Genomic DNA, 22,158 nt, shown 5'->3' on the forward strand with positions numbered 1-22,158 from the left:
TCTCCCAGACCCGAAACTCGACACCCGACTTCACAATCCCTTCCTCTGGCTGATCCCGGGCATCTCAAAGATGGGCGACCTTCTATTCTGTGGTTACGACCCTATTCTGCTGTGATTTTTTTATTTATTTTTTCTGTTTGACTCTAACCCTGCTCGAAACAGTCAAATATCTCTACACCTGTAGATCCCCCTCCTCCCTCCCACTCTATAGTCTAACCCTCCAACCCTCCACTCCCTCATCCCCCGCCCAGTAACAGACATGGGCCAGCCGCCCCTCCCCAATACATCCCTACCCCCACCCTACAAGGGTAACATCTTAATCCTAAAACCCCAACTCCCCCTCATGCTCCATAAAATACAGTTACTAAAAAGATCTCTGGGGGCGGGAAGGTAGCACGTAGTGTATACTCCTTTTCTCCGCTGAGGTGTCTTGGGAGTTTGATGGAGGGAGGCGGGAGTGGAAGGATAGTACTGGCCCAGGACACGGTTCCCTATTACCCCGCTAAAGACTGGATGTGTGGGGCGTAGGACACCAATCTCCCCAATGACCTCATGGACCAAACAGGAACCTGAAATAAAAAGAACACAATGTAAAGTCAGCAGAGCCTCACATTGGACGTTGTCCCTCTGCTCCCGCCCCTTCCACCTCACTCACCTCCCACGCTGGGTGTGTGTTGATGTGCCCCCATTCATGTTACACCCCGTAGAATGCAGCCAGGCGCTCCTTCAGAAGAGGCGGGAACTGCTCAGAGAACTGGTTCCAGTTCTCCTCCCCCACCTGCTCCTTAAAACCATGCAAGATCTACAAAAGAGACATAATTGTATTGTCAGACGTACACAATGCACTTAATGCCCTTTACTCAGTCAGACCAGGCCCTGGGAGCCTGGTACTATAGAAGATCTAATAGGAGCGGGTAATGCAGAGTATAGTTTGGAAGGCGGATACCAAGCATCGGAAAACTTCAAGAGTTCGCCGACAGGAAGTCAGCACACTGGCCAAACATTCTTTGAAGAGTCTTTTATACTACATTTCTGGTGAACAGTATGTTTCCAATTGCAAGCCACCCCTTGAGTGTGCATTTTCAGAAACACAGAGGGCCATAGACAACCACCAATATAGACTAATAATCGCTACCAATATAACTTGCCTTATAGAACATGTCTCTCAAGTCATCTTTCGGGCTCACCCACGAGGCCACTGCATCACAGAAAAAGATGAAATCCTGAAAAGAAATATCACAATCTGTTGGTAACCCATAGATGCAGGGGCAAACGCAGGATTTGTAGAGGGGAGGGGGGTTTCCACACCACGCCACCAGTGGGCGTGACCAGCATGCATGGGGGCATGGCTATAATATTAGACAGTGCTTGGCTGCTCTGTAACTCTTCCTATCCCCATAATATACATGGGCAATGCTGCCTGCACTACTGTTAGGTGTACGCAGCTCTCCCTTTTCAAGCAGAACCGTGTGAAGCGGGGGCAGGGTCCAGCCACCTCAATTATACAGTGCCCCAGGCTTGGAGAGGAGTTTCCAGGCACTAGAACCCCCCCCCCCCCTCGGTTTGCCTACGAGACGGGCGAAACTAATCACTCCTCCCACCTTTCCATGCTCCGTTGTAAAGGCCGCCCTGACTAGACGTGGGTGGCGAGAGAGCCAGAGAGCTCCCCTTCCTTCATTACAGGAGGTTCTTTCCTCTCTAGATTACCTTCCCTAGTGTCTGGAAAGTTCCAGAGAGGAAAGTGCTGCAATGTGCTTACCTGAACAACTCCGCCAGGATTCACCCCGATCATTATACAGATCCCTCTAAATGCAGAGTCTTTCTCCTCGTTGTCACGGATATTACGGAGTGAGGTACACCTGGCGACGAGGAAACAGAGGCAAGTTATGAAAACTGAGGTTGTGAGGTAAAAAAATATAATAAAATGAGACATAATGCAGGACGGTGCAATAAACACCACTCACCAGGGCCTAATAAATTGTTGTAGCATAGGGGCTACTTCCTGTGGACACACGCAGCCAAGGCGGCCAATGGTAATAGCTAGAAGATAAAGCCAATGCATATTTAGTCATTAATATATACGAAGCAGAATTTCCACTTTGTATACTTTAATCATGATAATATTGAAGTGCCCCTGTGCCCCGATGCAGAGTGACTGGATAGGCTACATACACAGAATTATTAGTCCGGCCCACAAAATGGCTGCCTCCACTGGTTGTAGGTTAAACAGAGCCTGCGCTTTGTGTGAGCGTCAGGTATCATCTGAAAGCCTAATCATTTTAATTGGAAGACTAGTCAGTCTACAAAGGACTAGGCCCAAAGCCTGTATTTATCAGTATCTGTGGCCATCTCACCAGTCAGGCCAGACACAAGACACATTGAAACACTAGTATTTGGGGGGGACTGCACCTACCTGTGTTTTCAAGAAGTGTTTTGGGGGTGTTTGGCCGGTTAATAATTTCTACAAGGTTATTCAAGACCATAGGAACATATGGCTGCATCTCAGCACCTAGAGAGGAAAAAAAGGGAGTTAGATGTCAGTTATGGATTACCAGCCATCGACCAGCAGTGGAGGCAGCCATTGTTCGAGCTGAACGAATGTTTCTTAGAACGTAAGCAATGACTACATATTGGTTCGGCCAATAAAATGGCTGCCTCCACAGTATCTAAAGTAGTAGCAGATCACAGCACTCACCCATCTGCATGCATATCTCACCGATGGCCCACGTGGCATTGTTACAGACGGAGATAAACTCTGGGTTTAAGTTGGTGCCGAGAATGGGCATAAACTCGGCTGTAAAGAGAAGGAAATCAATGTGAATCTCTGCAGCTAATTAGGATGAAGATTTCAGCACTGCAGAAATGGTAAGAGCATGACAGACAGTGGTCTCATGGCCAAAATATCATGTAAGTTCCATGAAATAGGTCTGTTGACGGCAGCGGTAAAGTGCTATGACAGAAGAGCTACTTACAGATACAAGGTTTGACATGCAGAAAACAGGCCTTCGTCAGGTCCCCCAGGAGAGCAAAGGAGCTCTGTCGAACCTCCGGCATTACGTCCTGAGAACAGGACAATCCAGGTAAGTTCATAGAGTCAGTGACACTACATAGAGGTTCTCATTTACCAAGGACAATAAGGAGACACTCACCTGCATGCACTGGAACAGAAGGGTCATGATGTTGCTCCTGGCTACTAACTGCTCGACATGGCCTCCCAGCCCCTCGGCCAGCCCGCTCAGAAGATCCAAGGCTACGATCATGAAATCCTTGTCCGGAGCTTCGTACTGGTCTGGGTGCTGACTGTACATCTGCAGGTACATGGACAGGTTACCGCTGTGTCTCATGGGCAGAAGGGTGGTCTACACGGAGGAGCAATGCGGCAGCTACTCACCATGGCTTGGGCAAGAGTCTTCTGCACCAGGGTGACACATCGCTGATAGACCGGCTCACAGTAAGGTAGGAAACCACTCTGCAGGGCGGTGGCGATGGAGGATAAGCACTGCAGGAAGAGGCCTCATTTAATAGCAGAAACAGCCATTTTTTCTACCCACTCTACAAAGCTTCAGTAACTACCACCTCACCATCCTCAGTCAGAGAGCAGCTCAGGGTCAGGCAGTATGAATACAAAATCCCATCATGAGGAATTCAGATTTCTGGTTCGACATCATACCCCAGAGAAGCATCGAGCTCCACTCAAACCTCCACCCAAAGTGAAAAGGAACAATCCTCACCTCCAGCAGCGGGAAAAGGTCCTTATCTTCATCCTTCAGTTCATTCCACTTCTGGATAAGAGGGGGCATCAGTTTCTGGATGTACTCCTAGAACATGGAAAAATGAGACAGGTTAAAAAGAAAGACGATGGTTCCAAACCATGAATATGGGAAGTTTTTAAGCTGCCTGTTAAATCCCTTACACCAATATTCTTATTTGTTATATTGCACCCCCAGGAGGCTGGACACTGGCAAATCCCCAGTATAACTCTCTGCACAGTTTACCAATGGCCTGCCCAAGGTCTGGAGACATTTTTCTCTTTGTATCCACCACTGCATATCAGGTTACAGCAAAGAGTGTCAGGGGGGTGGGGGTGGTTGGTACGCCCCCCCCCCCATCCCCCCGCTCCCCATGGCTGCCTAGGGTAATTAATTAAGAGCAGGGGTAGTGTTATTGCTGTGACCCCCTGCGGTATTCTGGTCCCCCATCTCTACAGTGACCACAATCTCTCCCACATGCACCCTGTGATCCAGAACCCTTTCTGGACATTCAGGATATCTGGGCAGAGTCCAGTCTCTGGAGTAACAGAGCTACAATAGACCAAACAGGAGTTCCTGGTAGGGGACTGTTGGAAATAAGGTCTGTCATGTGACAGATGGCCAGTATGAATTACTGACATCACTGGATCAGACAGTATGAATACGAAGACATCATCTATTAAATTCAATGTATACATATTTGCATCACATCCAGAGAAAGTCGCATGACTGCCACACGTCCCCTAGCCCCTCCCCTTAAACGTTCAGCACCTGTCCCTAACCCACTATACTTCGGGACCTTTAACACTCTCCACCCTCGGCACTAGTCTCTGTTCCAGCGTCTGTCCACATCTCCAGTTATCTTCTCAGCTACACATAAACCATACTTCATTTCCAAGCAGGTTCCTCACCGGTTGGTTTAGATGATGTCCAACAGAATCCGCCAGCGTCCCAATGGCGTCGTAGAGAATGAGGAGGTTCTTGTGTTGATATTTTCCAAAGGCAAAAACCAACGTGTCCAAGATAAAGCTTAAATACGGCACAAGCTCCGTGCAGGCTTCTTCTTCCAAGGTTGCAAACGCGCTGTGGAGCAAAGACCAGCAGGTGGTTAGTGAGTCTATACAACCCACCCCATCCCCTCCGCACTGGGGGAGCAGGACACAGAGTATCAGTGAAAAGAGCAACAATCTGCTGTAACACAGCAATCAGTAAAATGTCAGAGTAATGAAAACCAAGATCTGATTGGTTGCCAGCAATGGAGATCACCAATTCCTAGTGAATTCATAGGCAGCATTGCCCTGACTAATAGTTTAATCCCGCTGGCTGCCTCCAGTGTGCAGGCAGAGTAGACCGAGGTCTTGTTTACACGGGTGTGGAGACACACTGATGCAGAGCACATGTGGATGATGTCTGCGTCCACTGCACCAATGTCTCTGCAGCGATCAATGACCTCCGTTCAGAGGTCATCAACAGAACGGAGATAAAACTGGTTCAAAGAGAAGCTGTACGGGGCAGAATAAGTTAGACGCCCCATTCCCAGCCATAATACCTGCAAGCCGCCTCCTGCACTCGCTTGTTGCTGTCAAGGATACGTTTGAGGAGCTCGGTCATAAGGGGCTTCAGGTAGAGGTCCGGGGGCTGGCTGACTACCCAATGGGCATAACGGCTCAGAGTCCAGCAAGCGATGGAGCGGACCAAGGCCTTCTTATCAGAGAGGCACTGGATCAGATGAGGGATCAGCTCAGGTAGATAGGGAACCATGCCCTGCATACAACCTGTACAGGACACAGACATGGAAGTAGTTACAGAAGGACAGAGACAGGAGCAGGACAGTAGATGTAACTATCACCATAATTGATCCACAATTACCTTCAGCAATGGCCCCAAGAACCAGGATCCCAGACTCCTTTATTACCCATTCTGGGTGGAAGAGAAGACCCTTCAGGAGAGGCAGCAAATGTGGAAGCAGTTCGTCCCGAAACACATTAGCGAGGACATCCAGGGCGGCGGCTGAACATTTCCCTGAGAAACAAATAATAAGACACCATATTACTTTCGGACAAAACGCAGACAAAGCCATCACTGGAAGGATGAAGACCACCGATCAGACAGTATGAATACAAGAACCCTCAGAGTAATTCAGGGGAAAGAATCTGCATCATCTCTAGTGAGCACTACCGTGAGGTCACCACACCCCGAGAGAGCGGAACATACTCAGATTCCAGTCAGACAACGTATCGTCGTCGTCATCTTCATCGTCTGCGTCGTCCTCTCCTTCCACCCGCTCTTCCTCGTGCTGCAGAGTCACGGTGCGAGATTTGTGGAACCGCGGCTTGATGTCCTGCTCGCTGTCTGGGACCGTCTCATCCTCCTCTACGTCTCCCTGGCAAGACAAGCAGCGGTTGTCACATGAATAATCCATTCATAAAGGGTGAATTAAATACATTCCCTGTGTAATCCTCCCTGCTGAGGGAACGTGTGGTCTCACCTTCAGGAGAATGATGTCAATCTCATTATATTTCATTCCATTCACCAGGATTGGTATCAACCTGCAAGACAAAGAGCATTGTCCCATCTGTAACCTGCGTTTTACAATAGGATTAACATTTATTTATAATCCAAACATTCCATAGTGCTGGACAATTGAGGAGATTACAGACCTGGACACATATACAAATGGTGATGACAGTTTGCAATTAAAAGGAAAATAAGAAATATAGGAGTCAAGGATTGGTCGCATCAAGAGATAGATAAAGATGAGGTTATAAAGGAAGAACGTGTACAGTAAAGATCACCCCAGTGATGTAAAGGGGCTACGAGGGTTTGTAAGTAGGGAACAGAGCTTTGGATTGGATTCTGATGAATACATGGAGTAAATGCAGTGATTGAGGGGAAGCTGGAGACTTTATCCTTCATGCATCTAATCCTTTATAAAAAAAAAAAAGTTCTGGAATGTAGCTTGGGATCTCACAACCCCCCCCCCTCCCCTATGTTTCTGCACAAAACCTGCCAGAAAGCCAGCGCAGTTTTTCTTACTGTGCTGCAACAATACTTCAGTATTCTGCAAGACAGTTAAAGGGAAACTCCACACAAGAGATATTGCCCATTAATCATCACAATGCAATGGCAGTGCAACATACTGGGGGGAATCCCGATAACTTATGGCTAGTTGCAATCTGTCAAACGGCAGATATGGTGCCCGAGTTTTCAGCAGGTGATTTCAGGCAAACATGTCAAGTAGCGGGAATTATTCCAGTAAATGATATTACCCAGCATAATAATGGCAAAGAGGCAAAACCCATTGAGCGACATTAACTTTTAACCCGTAGTGCTGCAAATACACTGAGGTTTAAATGGCAGCAGACTAAAGAGGATTTTTTACACGCCCAGTAAACCAGTTTTCCCTTCAGCAGTAGAGGGACACATATAGTCAAGTTTACCCCTAAAAGGAAGGGCACAAGTGTATTGGCAATTTAGGATTACATTCCGCTAAACATAGGTCTGTGTATATGGATGAGGACATGTATATCTATTAAACACCTAGATGGATTCAGTAAGCAAAGGAAAAGGAATACAGACTTCTACACTGTAGCTTTGGGAAGGGGAATAAAAAAAACTACATTTACCATACGGGCCCTATTAAAAGAACGTAGGGAATTATTGGAAGCAGAGGAAAGTGTTGTGTCAATACCCCAAGTGGTAGTAGCAGAAGAGAACTAATACACTAAGGTGGCTGAAAAATAACAGTCACTTAAAAGCAATACAGAAACACTAGTAACCAGGAACCACGGACGGGCAGGATATCTGGATAATGTGCCTGGCTGGATCAGACAGTATGAATACAAAAGCCATCACTGTACATCAAGTATGGACAATCTGCATCATTTCCAGCCCATGGACCTCTACATTTCAGCATATTAATTCCCTTTCTCCCTGTGCTGTAGTACGAGAGGTGCAGGGTACTCACTGCAGGAGGTGATTGGAGAGCGCGTCCTTACAGATAGGCTGGTCAGCCAGCGTCAGCCAGAACTCACAGGCTTCCAACGCCACGTTCTCATCGCTGTCCTGCGTCCTCTGCAGCATGTACTATAGAAGAGAGGTTACAGCACTGTCAGTGAGTGCTGCCGCTCCTGCACAACATAACGTAAGGGAGCGGCGGCTTCATACCTGGATTATGCTGTGCATGTGAGGGAGAAGCCGGTCTATCCGCACCTCCAACAACATGACCAGTGCCCTGCACACATTCTTCCGTACCTCAGGGTCCTCGTCCACTGCTAGCGCAAAGAGTTGCTGCAATAACAAGGAGGACTAAGTATCACTCCAGGGGAAGACGTCTCTCTAGCCACTAGGACATTTAGTTATATAAACCTAATAGTCAGACGTCCTATATAGATTCTCACCTCAATGAAGGTGTCGATGTTGTCCATGAGGGCCTGGGCCCGGTCTGTGATGAACTGATTGACGCAGGCGATGGCGTGAGACCTGGGAGAGAGAGAGGACAGAACGTGTCAGACATGGCTAGTTGGTCAGTGCTTCATCACTAACAGTAAGAAAAGTTATGGGAAGGACCTGATTTTGGGGCTGCAGTGCTTGAAGAACTGAAGAAACTTGGGGATCATGATGTTGAGGGGTCGGTTCAGAGCGTCGCTGTCCAGGAGTTCAGAGGAATCCTCGCAGATCTTCTGCAAAGCTCCAAACGCCCCCTGAAAAGTAGACACTCAACACTGATTTGTTGTTTATTTTAAGCTTGCTTTCGAATAAGAAAAAAAAGTCACTGTACAGTATATATACATAGTTTGGTTGTCCAGAAAGGTCATACGTCATTCTGCAGAGTCTGGTTTCCCAGCATGCATTTCAGGCCCTGTTACGGTCTGAGATTAAATGAAATAATCCTGTGTAAACAGCGCCACCTATTGGCTACAGCATGAACATAAATTGCCAAATGCATCCATGGTTTCTAAACCAGAGAGAATATATAAGCAACAGCAATTTATTCCTTAGATTATCATTTTAGCTATTATAAGACTTCATTGGCTAGGGCAGATTACAAAAACAAAAACAGGTAACTGACTTATCAGCTTATCTTGAAATAGCACTGTTTATGGAGGATAATCATTACAAGGCGGCTCAGGAAGGTGGATACTCCCAACCAATGTACCTCACACGTGTTGTAATCCTCAGAGTTCAGCAGGTTGCAGAGCTGAGGGAGAAGCTCCGGCCAGGTCTGCAGCTCGCCCTTAGATGCAATGGTGGTGATGAGAATACCTGGACAGAGAGGAGACCATCAACAAACTTTATTTACTACATACAACTGTCCACAGAATTATTCAGCCACAACTGGGACAATGATTTCGGGAGAGAAGGCGGTCTTACCAATATTGGGTTCAGGGTTTCCAGCACAAATAACTGCACTGAGCTGTATTTAAAGTCCCTTAAAACACCTTTAGAGTGTGCTGAGGAGTCGCTATTAATAAAGATGTGCGTAGTGAATGTCTCCATAGACAATACACAGCGCCACCTAATGGCTACACGAAGGAACTTCTTCTCAATGCAATACCAGAACAATATTTGTAGATGCACCATTAGTGTGAGGGTTATAACTCCAGCTTACTGAGCTGTGAATGAGGAGCGGTCCATAATTTTTTTTTTAATATCTTTATCAATTTTAAACACCCGACAACCAGGGACCAGAACAGCGGTGGGGCAGAATATCTACTCCGATAACATGCCTGGCTGGATCAGACAGTATGAATACAAAAGCCATCACTGTACATCACGTAGAATCAATCTGCATCATTTCCAGCCCTTAGATCGCTCTACATTTCAGCAAATTCATTCCCTTTCATAAACATCTCATATCGTTCATAAATAAACAACATTACAAATGTTTAGAGCCATCCTTATACTGAACAGAATCACACTGCGTGTATGACGCCGGGGAGGAGACTTACTGGTAATAGCACACTTGTCACTCACCGATGGTGGCTCTGATCAGAGAGGACGAGTCTCCGATACTGTTTAGACATTCCTGCTTGATGAATTCTGACACAGGCTGCGGGAAGTTCTGGTAATGTGTCTTCACGTTGTTCTTCAGGATCAGACCGCTCAGAGACCTGGTAGGTTCATCTACAAATCAGAATACATTGTGCTTGATCACATCGTGCACCAACTGAGCAATCAGGGGAGAAGAAATAGAACCACCCTAATGACCGTCCAAAGTGCGTGTATCAATCAGTAGTCACCCCAATAGGCCCACCCATCCTAGTGACTGTCCAATGTGCATGTATCAATCAGTAGTCACCCCAATAGGCCCACCCTTCCTAGTGACTGTCCAAAGTGCGTGTATCAATCAGTACAGTGACCCCAATAGGCCCACCCATCCTAGTGACTGTCCAATGTGCATGTATCAATCAGTACAGTCACCCCAATAGGTCCACCCATTCTAGTGACCGTCCAATGTGCATGTATCAATCAGTAGTCACCACAATAGGTCCACCCATCCTAGTGACTGTCCAATGTGCATGTATCAATCAGTACAGTGACCCCAACAGGCCCACCCATCCTAGTGACTGTCCAATGTGCATGTATCAATCAGTACAGTCACCCCAATAGGTCCACCCATTCTAGTGACCGTCCAATGTGCATGTATCAAATCAGTACAGTGACCCCAATAGGCCCACCCATCCTAGTGACCGTCCAATGTGCATGTATCAAACAGTACAGTGACCCCAATAGGCCCACCCATCCTAGTGACCGTCCAAAGTGCGTGTATCAATCAGTACAGTCACCCCAATAGGCCCACCCATTCTAGTGACTGTCCAATGTGCATGTATCAATCAGTACAGTCACCCCAATAGGCCCACCCATCCTAGTGACTGTCCAATGTGCGTGTATCAATCAGTACAGTCACCCCAATAGGTCCACCCATCCTAGTGACCGTCCAAAGTGCGTGTATCAATCAGTACAGTCACCCCAATAGGCCCACCCATCCTAGTGACTGTCCAATGTGCATGTATCAATCAGTACAGTCACCCCAATAGGCCCACCCATCCTAGTGACCGTCCAAAGTGCGTGTATCAATCAGTACAGTCACCCCAATAGGCCCACCCATCCTAGTGACTGTCCAATGTGCATGTATCAAGTCAGTACAGTGACCCCAATAGGCCCACCCATCCTAATGACCGTCCAATGTGCATGTATCAATCAGTAGTCACCCCAATAGGTCCACCCATCCTAATGACCGTCCAATGTGCATGTATCAATCAGTAGTCACCCCAATAGGCCCATCCATCCTAATGACTGTCCAATGTGCATGTATCAATCAGTAGTCACCCCAATAGGTCCACCCATCCTAATGACCGTCCAATGTGCATGTATCAATCAGTAGTCACCCCAATAGGTCCACTCATCCTAGTGACTGTCCAATGTGCATGTATCAATCAGTAGTCACCCCAATAGGTCCACCCATCCTAATGACCGTCCAATGTGCATGTATCAATCAGTAGTCACCCCAATAGGTCCACTCATCCTAGTGACTGTCCAATGTGCATGTATCAATCAGTACAGTCACCCCAATAGGCCCACCCATCCTAATGACCGTCCAATGTGCGTGTATCAATCAGTACAGTCACCCCAATAGGTCCACTCATCCTAGTGACTGTCCAATGTGCATGTATCAAATCAGTACAGTCACCCCAATAGGCCCACCCATCCTAGTGACCGTCCAAAGTGCGTGTATCAATCAGTAGTCACCCCAATAGGTCCACCCATCCTAATGACCGTCCAAAGTGCGTGTATCAATCAGTAGTCACCCCAATAGGTCCACTCATCCTAGTGACTGTCCAATGTGCATGTATCAATCAGTAGTCACCCCAATAGGCCCACCCATCCTAATGACCGTCCAATGTGCGTGTATCAATCAGTACAATCACCCCAATAGGTCCACTCATCCTAGTGACTGTCCAATGTGCATGTATCAATCAGTAGTCACCCCAATAGGCCCACCCATCCTAATGACCGTCCAATGTGCGTGTATCAATCAGTACAGTCACCCCAATAGGTCCACTCATCCTAGTGACTGTCCAATGTGCATGTATCAAATCAGTACAGTCACCCCAATAGGCCCACCCATCCTAGTGACCGTCCAAAGTGCGTGTATCAATCAGTAGTCACCCCAATAGGCCCACCCATCCTAATGACCGTCCAAAGTGCGTGTATCAATCAGTAGTCACCCCAATAGGCCCACCCATCCTAATGACCGTCCAAAGTGCGTATATCAATCAGTAGTCACCCCAATAGGTCCACCCATCCTAGTGACCGTCCAAAGTGCGTGTATCAATCAGTAGTCACCCCAATAGGTCCACTCATCCTAGTGACTGTCCAATGTGCATGTATCAATCAGTACAGTCACCCCAATAGGCCCACCCATCCTAATGACCGTCCAATGTGCGTGTATCAATCAGTACAGTCACCCCAATAGGTCCACTCATCCTAGTGACCGTCCAAAGTGCGTGTATCAATCAGTAGTCACCCCAATAGGTCCACCCATCCTAGTGACCGTCCAAAGTGCGTGTATCAATCAGTAGTCACCCCAATAGGTCCACCCATCCTAGTGACCGTCCAAAGTGCGTGTATCAATCAGTACAGTCACCCCAATAGGTCCACTCATCCTAGTGACCGTCCAAAGTGCGTGTATCAATCAGTACAGTCACCCCAATAGGCCCACCCATTCTAGTGACTGTCCAATGTGCATGTATCAATCAGTACAATCACCCCAATAGGCCCACCCATCCTAATGACCGTCCAAAGTGCGTGTATCAATCAGTACAGTCACCCCAATAGGCCCACCCATTCTAGTGACTGTCCAATGTGCATGTATCAATCAGTACAATCACCCCAATAGGTCCACTCATCCTAGTGACCGTCCAAAGTGCATGTATCAATCAGTACAGTCACCCCAATAGGCCCACCCATCCTAGTGACTGTCCAATGTGCATGTATCAATCAGTACAATCACCCCAATAGGTCCACTCATCCTAGTGACCGTCCAAAGTGCGTGTATCAATCAGTACAGTCACCCCAATAGGCCCACCCATTCTAGTGACTGTCCAATGTGCATGTATCAATCAGTACAATCACCCCAATAGGTCCACTCATCCTAGTGACCGTCCAAAGTGCATGTATCAATCAGTACAGTCACCCCAATAGGCCCACCCATCCTAGTGACTGTCCAATGTGCATGTATCAATCAGTACAATCACCCCAATAGGTCCACTCATCCTAGTGACCGTCCAAAGTGCATGTATCAATCAGTACAGTGACCCCAATAGGTCCACTCATCCTAGTGACCGTCCAAAGTGCGTGTATCAATCAGTACAGTCACCCCAATAGGCCCACCCATTCTAGTGACTGTCCAATGTGCATGTATCAAATCAGTACAGGCACCCCAATAGGCCCACCCATCCTAATGACCGTCCAATGTGCATGTATCAATCAGTACAGTCACCCCAACAGGCCCACCCATCCTGGTGATCGTCCAAAGTGCGTGTAACAATCAGTACAGTCACCACAATAGGTCCGTCCATCCTATTGACTATCAACACAATTGTTTTGAAAGTTATTCTTTCAAATATATATACTTATATTTTTATTACTTTAAAGTGTAGATTCATTCTTATCGCATGTATATAGTGTAGCAGTGCTACATGCTGTAATAACAATCAAGAAATTCTAAGGGTGTGTGTGCAGAAGAGCCATTGGAGGACTAGCAGCAACGGATCCACCAATCGTAATAACAGTCTGCCTTATGGATGTGTGTGCAAACCAATCAGAGGAGGAGTTACTATAACATATCCATGCAACTGAATGACAGTCTCACCCTCGGATTTCAGCCGCGTCAGCACAAAGATCAAATAATTGTTGAAGTCGGGAAATTGGTTGAGCTGCTTCAGTTTCTGAGGGCGCGTTCAGGACGAGACTACTAACAAACAGAACAAGAGAGACAGGCAACAGCGCACACAAACAAGCGACACAGCCATGAGAGCTGATGGATAGCCTACACTCCTTCTACCAGTCAGCTGCCAGATAGCCAAACTAATCCTACCCTCTCTATCTTCAGGTCCTTTCTAATCTGACAGAGTAATTGTTTGAGATAATCAAACAAAGCTTTCAAGTGTAAAACGCTGCTGCTACTACAGCCGGGAGTATCGGTTACAAGCTCATCACTCTCAAAAAAAGAAGATATAATTGGGAACATTGATGAAAACTAGTGCACAGAAAAATGGAGCAGAAGCCAACCAGATTCTAGTGGTCATACAATTAGAAAATAAAAGTCAACTTCTGACTGTGCTGTCAATCTGTTTTCCTGTGCACAAATGTCTATTGTATCATCACTCATATGAAAAGAGATCACAAAGCTCCACAACTTCGATCCTCTTCGCTGGGCTTGACAAGTGCCATTATTCTGGAACCTGAAAGAGGTGGCAACAAATACAACGTACTGCACATAGGTTGAACACTCGCACTACATAACAGCACACGGCAATCTGTATAAAGGATACGTCCTGGACGACTCTCTGCGTGGCTGTGTCCGGTGACTGAGAGTCCTTCAGCAGCTGCAGGACCTGCTGTAGTCCTTCCTCATCGGGGCGCCAGTCCATCTTCACAACCACTAGCTGGAAACAGACAGCGACACATTGAAAACTGCTCAGCGACCTTCCACAGTGTAGTTTCCAAGCGTGCAGTACATAACTATCCTGCAGGTGGCACTGTCACAATTGCTGTTTACAGAATGCATGTGGCGGTGGCCAGATCTTTCTTCAAACAGCAATAGACAACGGAAGACTAAGATATATACAGAGAAAGCTAAAGCAGTGGCTGAGAATCAACCAGCCCAACAATATATGGATGTCGTACATAAATAAAACACACTAAAACTATCACTTTAATAAAGTCACAGCTGTGCTAATAAACTACAACTACCAGCATGCCTCTCTCCTCAATCCTAATGAGCATGGAATTAGGGTTTAGTTAGATAAACAGCAACATGTTAATCCCTCAACCACGGTTGGATTAGAACTGTACTGAATCTTCGGACAAGCTTTGGCACCCCAGATGCTGCTAAACTACATTTCCCAGAATTTCCCAGATAGGCTTAAGGTCTAAATTGGTCACAACCTAAATCCATAAGAATCCAGGGTATTAGTTCACCGAGTACTAGAGACATCAACGAGGATGGCTCACTTTACAGGGAATATATCTGTTTTAAAAGGAGTTTTCCACTTTAAGAAGTTTACCAAATCCCTCCTTTCCCAATAGCAGCACTTTCAAAAGAGGAGTACCAGAGGGACACACACACCAGGGCTCACATACAGCCAGGACCGGTGTTAGTCACCTTCATTTCTACTCTGGTTCTTCTGGAGCAGCGGAGACCTGACACAGCAGCTCTACATCGGCTTTCAATAAGAGCCACTAGGTCAGATGTCTCTTCGTATGGAGTGTCAGCGAAGCGCTGGATATAGGCGCACAACGGGATACTGCTAAGTGGAGGGGGTAACTAGGGAAGGGACCACAATCATCATCAGCTATTTATATAGCGCCACTGATTCCGCAGATCTGTACAGAGAACTCACTCACATCAATCCCTGCCCCATTAGAGCTTACAGTCTAAATTACAGCCAATTAACCTACCAGTATGTTTTTGGAGTGTGGGAGGAAACCGGAGCACCCAGAGGAAACCCACGCAAACACGGGGAGAACATACAAACTCCACACAGATAAGGCCATGGTCGGGAATCAAACTCATGACCCCAGTGCTGTGAGGCAGAAGTTATAACCACTGAGCCACCGTGCTGCCCCATAAAGTATTATTGGGAAGAAAAGGGATTTAGCAAATTGTAAATAAAGTAGAAAATTCCTTTAAGCAGGTGTTCATTTCACTTCCTTCAATAACAGTATTATTACAAAGGAAAGATATTGAGAATAAAGCTGTAGACTAATATTGTCTGCAGTGCTCTCTTCTACTGTATCCTCTGTACCCCTGTATGTCGCACATTGTACAACACTGCAGATAAATGAGCTATATAACAAAAGCAGCATTAAATACTCAAGAGGTTACAGTTGGATATTCTGGCAATGCAGTGTTTATGGGGGACCAGTTATTTTACAACTTCAATTAAAACAACAATGGAAACAGAATCAAAGATGAAACATGAATAAAGAAGTACAAATCAATAAAACAGGCTAATAAAATAGCATGATGAATATGTAGAATTGTAAGTGCTCCGTCTAGTCACACAAATCATCTGAACCTGGCACCTCTCCCACTGCTAGGGACTATAGGTGTCATAAAGGCAACAACCAGACTAGACAGTTGTAAATGGGTGATCAGGCAGATTATTAGCTTTGTTAATGATTGACAGCAGCGAATGAGGAAGCCATGCTCACATGAGCACAGACTCACCTTTTACAGCCAAAAACATACTTTGTTGATACAAGTAAATGCATTTTGTAAACATGAAATCGTAAATTTATTTATTTTTTAAAGAACTACACAGCTCGCGATGTATCATTTTTGACTGCAATATTTTTCATCAAAATCTCAATTTGTTCTATTTTCATGGGTGTTAATGCGCATAAATACCTACACTGTACTGGTAAAATGTGCCAATGTCCCCAGGTACAGGTATCATGTGATGAAAGAATTGACTAAGAAGAAAGTATGCACTATAAGAGCCCCACACAACAAAAGCAGCCAGATGTCTAAATTCTAGATAGTACACACACCTAGTAGTGAAATAAATAGACAGGTGAATATAGAAGATCTCCAGCGCTAATGTTACCAAACTGTATAAAAAAAACAAAAACATATTGATCTCATGGAATTCAGATGTGTTGGACTATATCTTGTATTGATACTTGCCAACACATCTGAATTCCACGAGATCAATATAAGTTTTTGGGTTTTTTGTATACAGTTAGGCAACACATTAGCGCTGGAGAACTTCTATCTATAGTCTCCTGATGAAAAAATTCACCACTCTTCAAGCCTAGACTCCGTTCACACTGTTACTAGTCCCACACCATTTAAACATAGGATTTTAATACGTTTTAGCCATTTGCCTCATCGGTCCTCCACCAGCCCTACTAGGCTACAAACTGCATGCCGTGCCAACTCCTATATAAACCATATAGATACTGCATGCCGTGCCCCCCTATATACACCGCATGCCGTGCCCCCTATATACACTGTATAGATACAGCATACCGTGCCCCCCCTATATACACCCTATAGATACCGCATGAAGTGACCACCTATATACACCCTATAAATACTGCATGCCGTGTCCCCCCTATATACACCCTATAGATACCGCATGCCGTGTCCCCTATATACACCCTATAGATACTGCATGCCGTGTCCCCTATATACACCCTATAGATACCGCATGCCGTGCCCCTATATACACCCTATAGAAACCACATGCCGTGTCCCCCCCCCATGTACATCACATCCTGTGCCCCCCTCATATATATATATATATATATATATATATATATATATAAACTATATAGATATCACATCCTGTGCCCCCTATATACACACACACACAACTATATAGATATCACATCCTGTGCCCCCCTATATATAAGCTATATAGATATCACATCCTGTGCCTCCCTATATATAAACGATATAGATATCACATCCTGTGCACCCCAATATATAAACGATATAGATATCACATCCTGTGCCCCCCAATATATACAACTATATTGATATCACATCCTGTTTCCCCATATATATATATATATATATATATATATATATATATATATATATATATATATATATATATATATATATAAACTATATAGATATTACATCCTGTGCCTCCCTATATATAAACTATAGATATCACATCCTGTGCCGCCCCCCCCATATATACAACTATATTGATATCACATCCTGTGCCTCCCTATATATAAACCATAGATATCACATCCTGTGCCTCCCTATATATAAACCATAGATATCACATCCTGTGCCCTCCTATATATAAACTATATAGATATCACATCCTGTGCCCCCCCTATATATAAACTATATAGATATCACATCCTGTGCTCCCTATATATAAACTATATAGATCTCACAACCTGTGCCCCCCTATATATAAACTATATAGATATCACATCCTATGCCTCCCTATATATAAACTATATAGATATCACATCCTATGCCTCCCTATATATAAACTATAGATCTCACATCCTGTGCCCCTATATATAAGCTATATAGATCTCACATCCTGTGCCTCCCTATATATATATATATAAACAATATAGATCTCACATCCTGTGCCCCCCTATATATACTATATAGATATCACATCCTGTGCCCCCCTATATATACTATATAGATATCACATCCTGTGCCCCCCTATATATACACTATATAGATATCACATCCTGTGCCCCCCTATATATACTATATAGATATCACATCCTGTGCCCCCCTATATATACTATATAGATATCACATCCTGTGCCCCCCTATATATACTATATAGATATCACATCCTGTGCCCCCCCTATATATACACTATATAGATATCACATCCTGTGCCCCCCCTATATATACTATATAGATATCACATCCTGTGCCCCCCCTATATATACTATATAGATGTCACATCCTGTGCCTCCCCCCTATATATACACTATATAGATATCACATCCTGTGCCCCCCTATAGATACTATATAGATATCACATCCTGTGCCCCCCTATAGATACTATATAGATATCACATCCTGTGCCCCCCCTATATATACACTATATAGATATCACATCCGGTGCCCCCCTATATATACTATATAGATATCACATCCTGTGCCCCCTATATATACTATATAGATATCGCATCCTGTGCCCCCCTATATATACTATATAGATATCACATCCTGTGCCTCCCCCCTATATATACTATATAGATATCACATCCTGTGCCTCCCCCTATATATACTATATAGATATCACATCCTGTGCCTCCCCCCTATATATACTATATAGATATCACATCCTGTGCCTCCCCCTATATATACACTATATAGATATCACATCCTGTGCCCCCCTATAGATACTATATAGATATCACATCCTGTGCCCCCCCTATATATACACTATATAGATATCACATCCGGTGCCCCCCTATATATACTATATAGATATCACATCCTGTGCCCCCCTATATATACTATATAGATATCACATCCTGTGCCCCCCTATATATACTATATAGATATCACATCCTGTGCCCCCCTATATATACTATATAGATATCACATCCTGTGCCCCCCTATATATACTATATAGATATCACATCCTGTGCCCCCCCCTATATACTATATAGATATCACATCCTGTGCCCCCCCCCTATATAGATATCACATCCTGTGCCCCCCCTATATATACTATATAGATATCACATCCTGTGCCCCCCCCTCCTATATATAATATATAGATACCACATCCTGTGCCCCCCTATATATAATATATAGATACCACATCCTGTGCTCCCCTATATATACTATATAGATAATCACATCCTGTGCCTCCCCCTATATATACTATATAGATATCACATCCTGTGCCGCCCCCCCTATATATAAATTTTAGATACCACATCCTGTGCTCCCCTATATATAATATTTAGATATCACATCCTGTGCCCCCCCTATATATAATATATAGATATCACATCCTGTGCCGCCCCCCCCCTATATATAAATTTTAGATATCACATCCTGTGCCCCCCTATAGATACTATATAGATATCACATCCTGTGCCCCCCCTATATATACACTATATAGATATCACATCCGGTGCCCCCCTATATATACTATATAGATATCACATCCTGTGCCCCCCTATATATACTATATAGATATCACATCCTGTGCCCCCCCTATATATACTATATAGATATCACATCCTGTGCCCCCCCTATATACTATATAGATATCACATCCTGTGCCCCCCCCCTATATAGATATCACATCCTGTGCCCCCCTATATATACTATATAGATATCACATCCTGTGCCCCCCCTCCTATATATAATATATAGATACCACATCCTGTGCCCCCCTATATATAATATATAGATACCACATCCTGTGCTCCCCTATATATACTATATAGATAATCACATCCTGTGCCTCCCCCTATATATACTATATAGATATCACATCCTGTGCCGCCCCCCCTATATATAAATTTTAGATACCACATCCTGTGCTCCCCTATATATAATATTTAGATATCACATCCTGTGCCGCCCCCCCCCTATATATAAATTTTAGATATCACATCCTGTGCCTCCCTATATATAATATATAGATACCACATCCCGTCCCCTCTCAGCCTCCCATCACACATCCCCCGGTCTCCATCGGCCGGTGATCCGGCATCTAATAGAGCGGAGCCGCAGTAATTACCTACATCTACCATACAGCACTGCGCCGCCTGTAACGGATCCCTCCCGGTAACCACACAGCCGCCTGTAACGGATCCCTCACGGTAATCAATACCGCCTCTAACAGATCCCTCACGGTAATCAATACCGCCTCTAACAGATCCCTCCCGGTAACCACACACTCGCCAGTAACGGATCCCTCCCGGTAACCACACACCCGCCAGTAACGGATCCCTCCCGGTAACCACGCACAGGCTCTAACGGAACCCTCCCGGTGATCACACACCGGCTCTCACCTCGCGGGGATGGAGGAGACTCGCGGGCGGCTGAGACACAGAAAGAGAGAGCGCGGGCTGATGACATCATTCGCTCCCCTCCAGCCAATAGGGTGACGGATCGTAGGCGGAGATGATTTCAGCATGAACCCTCCCGGCCGCCGTCTGAGCTGGGGATTTGAAATACCACCACGCCCATTTCACACGCACATACTGTCTGTCTCCAAGGCCGCCCGCACCACGTGATGTGCGGAGTGTGACCTGGCCGGTGCGCCATCTTTGTTGGGGCGTAAATGCAGTACAAGTATTATATGTGCAGATTAACACGTTACATTTTCAAGCCAGAAGTGTGTGTGTGTGTGTGTGTGTGTATTTATTTATTTTTATTTTATTTTGTCTTGCTAATATCATGGTAATGTTAATAGTGAAGAGACCAACAAATAAACATTCATGTTATGCAGCATAGATGTGCCCCCAGTTTATATTGTGCCACATAGTTGTGCCTCAAGTTTATATTATGCCTCATACTTACTCTCTGGACTCAGCACGCGCATCCACACATCATTTGTTCCACAAGGGAACCTTGGAGCTGCTTCATTAAAACAGCTGAAGATTCTTTGCAGTATTAGATAGATTAATATACATTTATCTCCCAAGTGCGAGAGAACCTGTTGTATGTAAACACGTGTTATCTATTTCTGTTTAACCTCTCGAGATTCTGTAATGTATTTTCTATGGGAAAAGATGTTTCTAATAAAAAGTTATAAAACAAAAAACAGCTGAAGATTATCAAATTGGAACTGTTGCGTTTCGGCTATCTTTGGCTTCTTTAGTAAGGCAGATGCAGAGCTTCGGAGAGCCAGAAAGAAGTGGTCCAAGTACCACGTCTGGCACGCGTGTCGGGTGTTGCCGACCCCTTACCTAGGTTTTCAGGGTTTTTTTCTAATAATTTTTTTACTGGAAGTGTTCCTGTTTTATAGTATGAACCATTTGCACAGTACCACTTCCTTAGCATGAGTGCAGTTCTCACTATCAGTTCTTATTCTGTGCAAATGTGCTAATATGATCCACCTTGGGCTGCGACCCTGTGCCATGGCCAAAACCAAACAGGTGCTGCGGTGTAGGAAACAAGGTTTACATTAGCGCACTATGGCTAGAACAATATATATATTCTGTTATTCTTAAACTGACAAAGTATATACTTTAACATGAAGGGTGTAGTGAAAACAACATACTTAAAAAACATGTAAAATTAGCATGTACAGTCACCGGGGACATTTATATAAACTGTCCTACAGGTAACTGCGTAGAAAAGGTGATGTTGTCCAAAGCAACCAGATATTTGCTTTATTTTTCCAAACTGCACTAGAAAAAAAATACAGAATTTTATTGGCAGCTATGTACAGAAAATAGATTTTTTTTTTAATTAAGATTCCAGTTTAAATGTTCCCTTAGTTCCAGGAGGAAATGCCACAAGGTTCACCATAACATTAGACAGACACTGGGACCATACAATAAGTTGACCAGGGAGAGAGAGATCTTTCACATACTTGCCAACTCTCCCTGAATGTCAGGGTGACTCCCTGAAATAGGGAGAGTCTGGCATTCTCCCTGATGCTGAGTCAGTACAAGACATGGTTGGCTTCGCCATCTGTGG

At 44.9% G+C, this 22,158-nt stretch overlaps 1 protein-coding gene and 3 non-coding genes across 6 annotated transcripts; all 4 read right to left on the reverse strand.

Annotated features, from left to right (window-relative positions):
* Window positions 1–275: 275 nt before the first annotated feature.
* Window positions 276–20,628, reverse strand: TNPO2 (transportin 2). Of its 3 annotated transcripts, none has more exons than XM_075206642.1 (25): window positions 20,523–20,628; window positions 14,309–14,422; window positions 13,627–13,702; window positions 9,726–9,875; window positions 8,908–9,014; window positions 8,319–8,452; window positions 8,150–8,231; window positions 7,917–8,039; window positions 7,717–7,835; window positions 6,238–6,298; window positions 5,964–6,132; window positions 5,619–5,771; window positions 5,299–5,524; window positions 4,661–4,832; window positions 3,732–3,818; window positions 3,392–3,499; window positions 3,150–3,308; window positions 2,973–3,060; window positions 2,696–2,794; window positions 2,414–2,509; window positions 1,965–2,040; window positions 1,760–1,859; window positions 1,149–1,223; window positions 656–802; window positions 276–569 (listed from the first exon to the last, which is right to left on the reverse strand). In XM_075206642.1, exons 2-24 carry the CDS (start codon window positions 14,405–14,407, stop codon window positions 695–697), a joined length of 2,667 nt encoding a protein of 888 aa, XP_075062743.1. In that variant the 5' UTR covers window positions 14,408–14,422; window positions 20,523–20,628; the 3' UTR covers window positions 276–569; window positions 656–694. The 3 variants fall into 3 exon arrangements, with proteins under 3 accessions (XP_075062743.1, XP_075062744.1, XP_075062742.1); XM_075206643.1 differs by lacking the exon at window positions 20,523–20,628 and adding an exon at window positions 20,444–20,462; XM_075206641.1 differs by lacking the exon at window positions 20,523–20,628 and adding an exon at window positions 15,142–15,160.
* On the reverse strand, window positions 4,393–4,464 carry LOC142156287 (small nucleolar RNA SNORD41). The gene has a single exon (XR_012692352.1). It is a non-coding gene; the product is annotated as a small nucleolar RNA SNORD41 (small nucleolar RNA).
* On the reverse strand, window positions 7,571–7,640 carry LOC142156284 (small nucleolar RNA SNORD41). Its single transcript, XR_012692349.1, has one exon. It is a non-coding gene; the product is annotated as a small nucleolar RNA SNORD41 (small nucleolar RNA).
* Window positions 9,483–9,552, reverse strand: LOC142156286 (small nucleolar RNA SNORD41). Its single transcript, XR_012692351.1, has one exon. It is a non-coding gene; the product is annotated as a small nucleolar RNA SNORD41 (small nucleolar RNA).
* Window positions 20,629–22,158: the final 1,530 nt, after the last annotated feature.

Source organism: Mixophyes fleayi, chromosome 4 (assembly GCF_038048845.1).
Source record: "Mixophyes fleayi isolate aMixFle1 chromosome 4, aMixFle1.hap1, whole genome shotgun sequence".
Taxonomy (NCBI): Eukaryota; Metazoa; Chordata; class Amphibia; order Anura; family Limnodynastidae; genus Mixophyes; species Mixophyes fleayi.

Coding starts and splice junctions, on each gene's coding strand:
- TNPO2 (XM_075206641.1), bottom strand. Junction 13,703..14,308: donor CGCAGAGAGTCGTCCAGGAC/GTATCCTTTATA, acceptor ACGCGCCCTCAG/AAACTGAAGCAGCTCAACCA. Junction 2,041..2,413: donor AACACTTCTTGAAAACACAG/GTAGGTGCAGTC, acceptor TTTATCTTCTAG/CTATTACCATTGGCCGCCTT.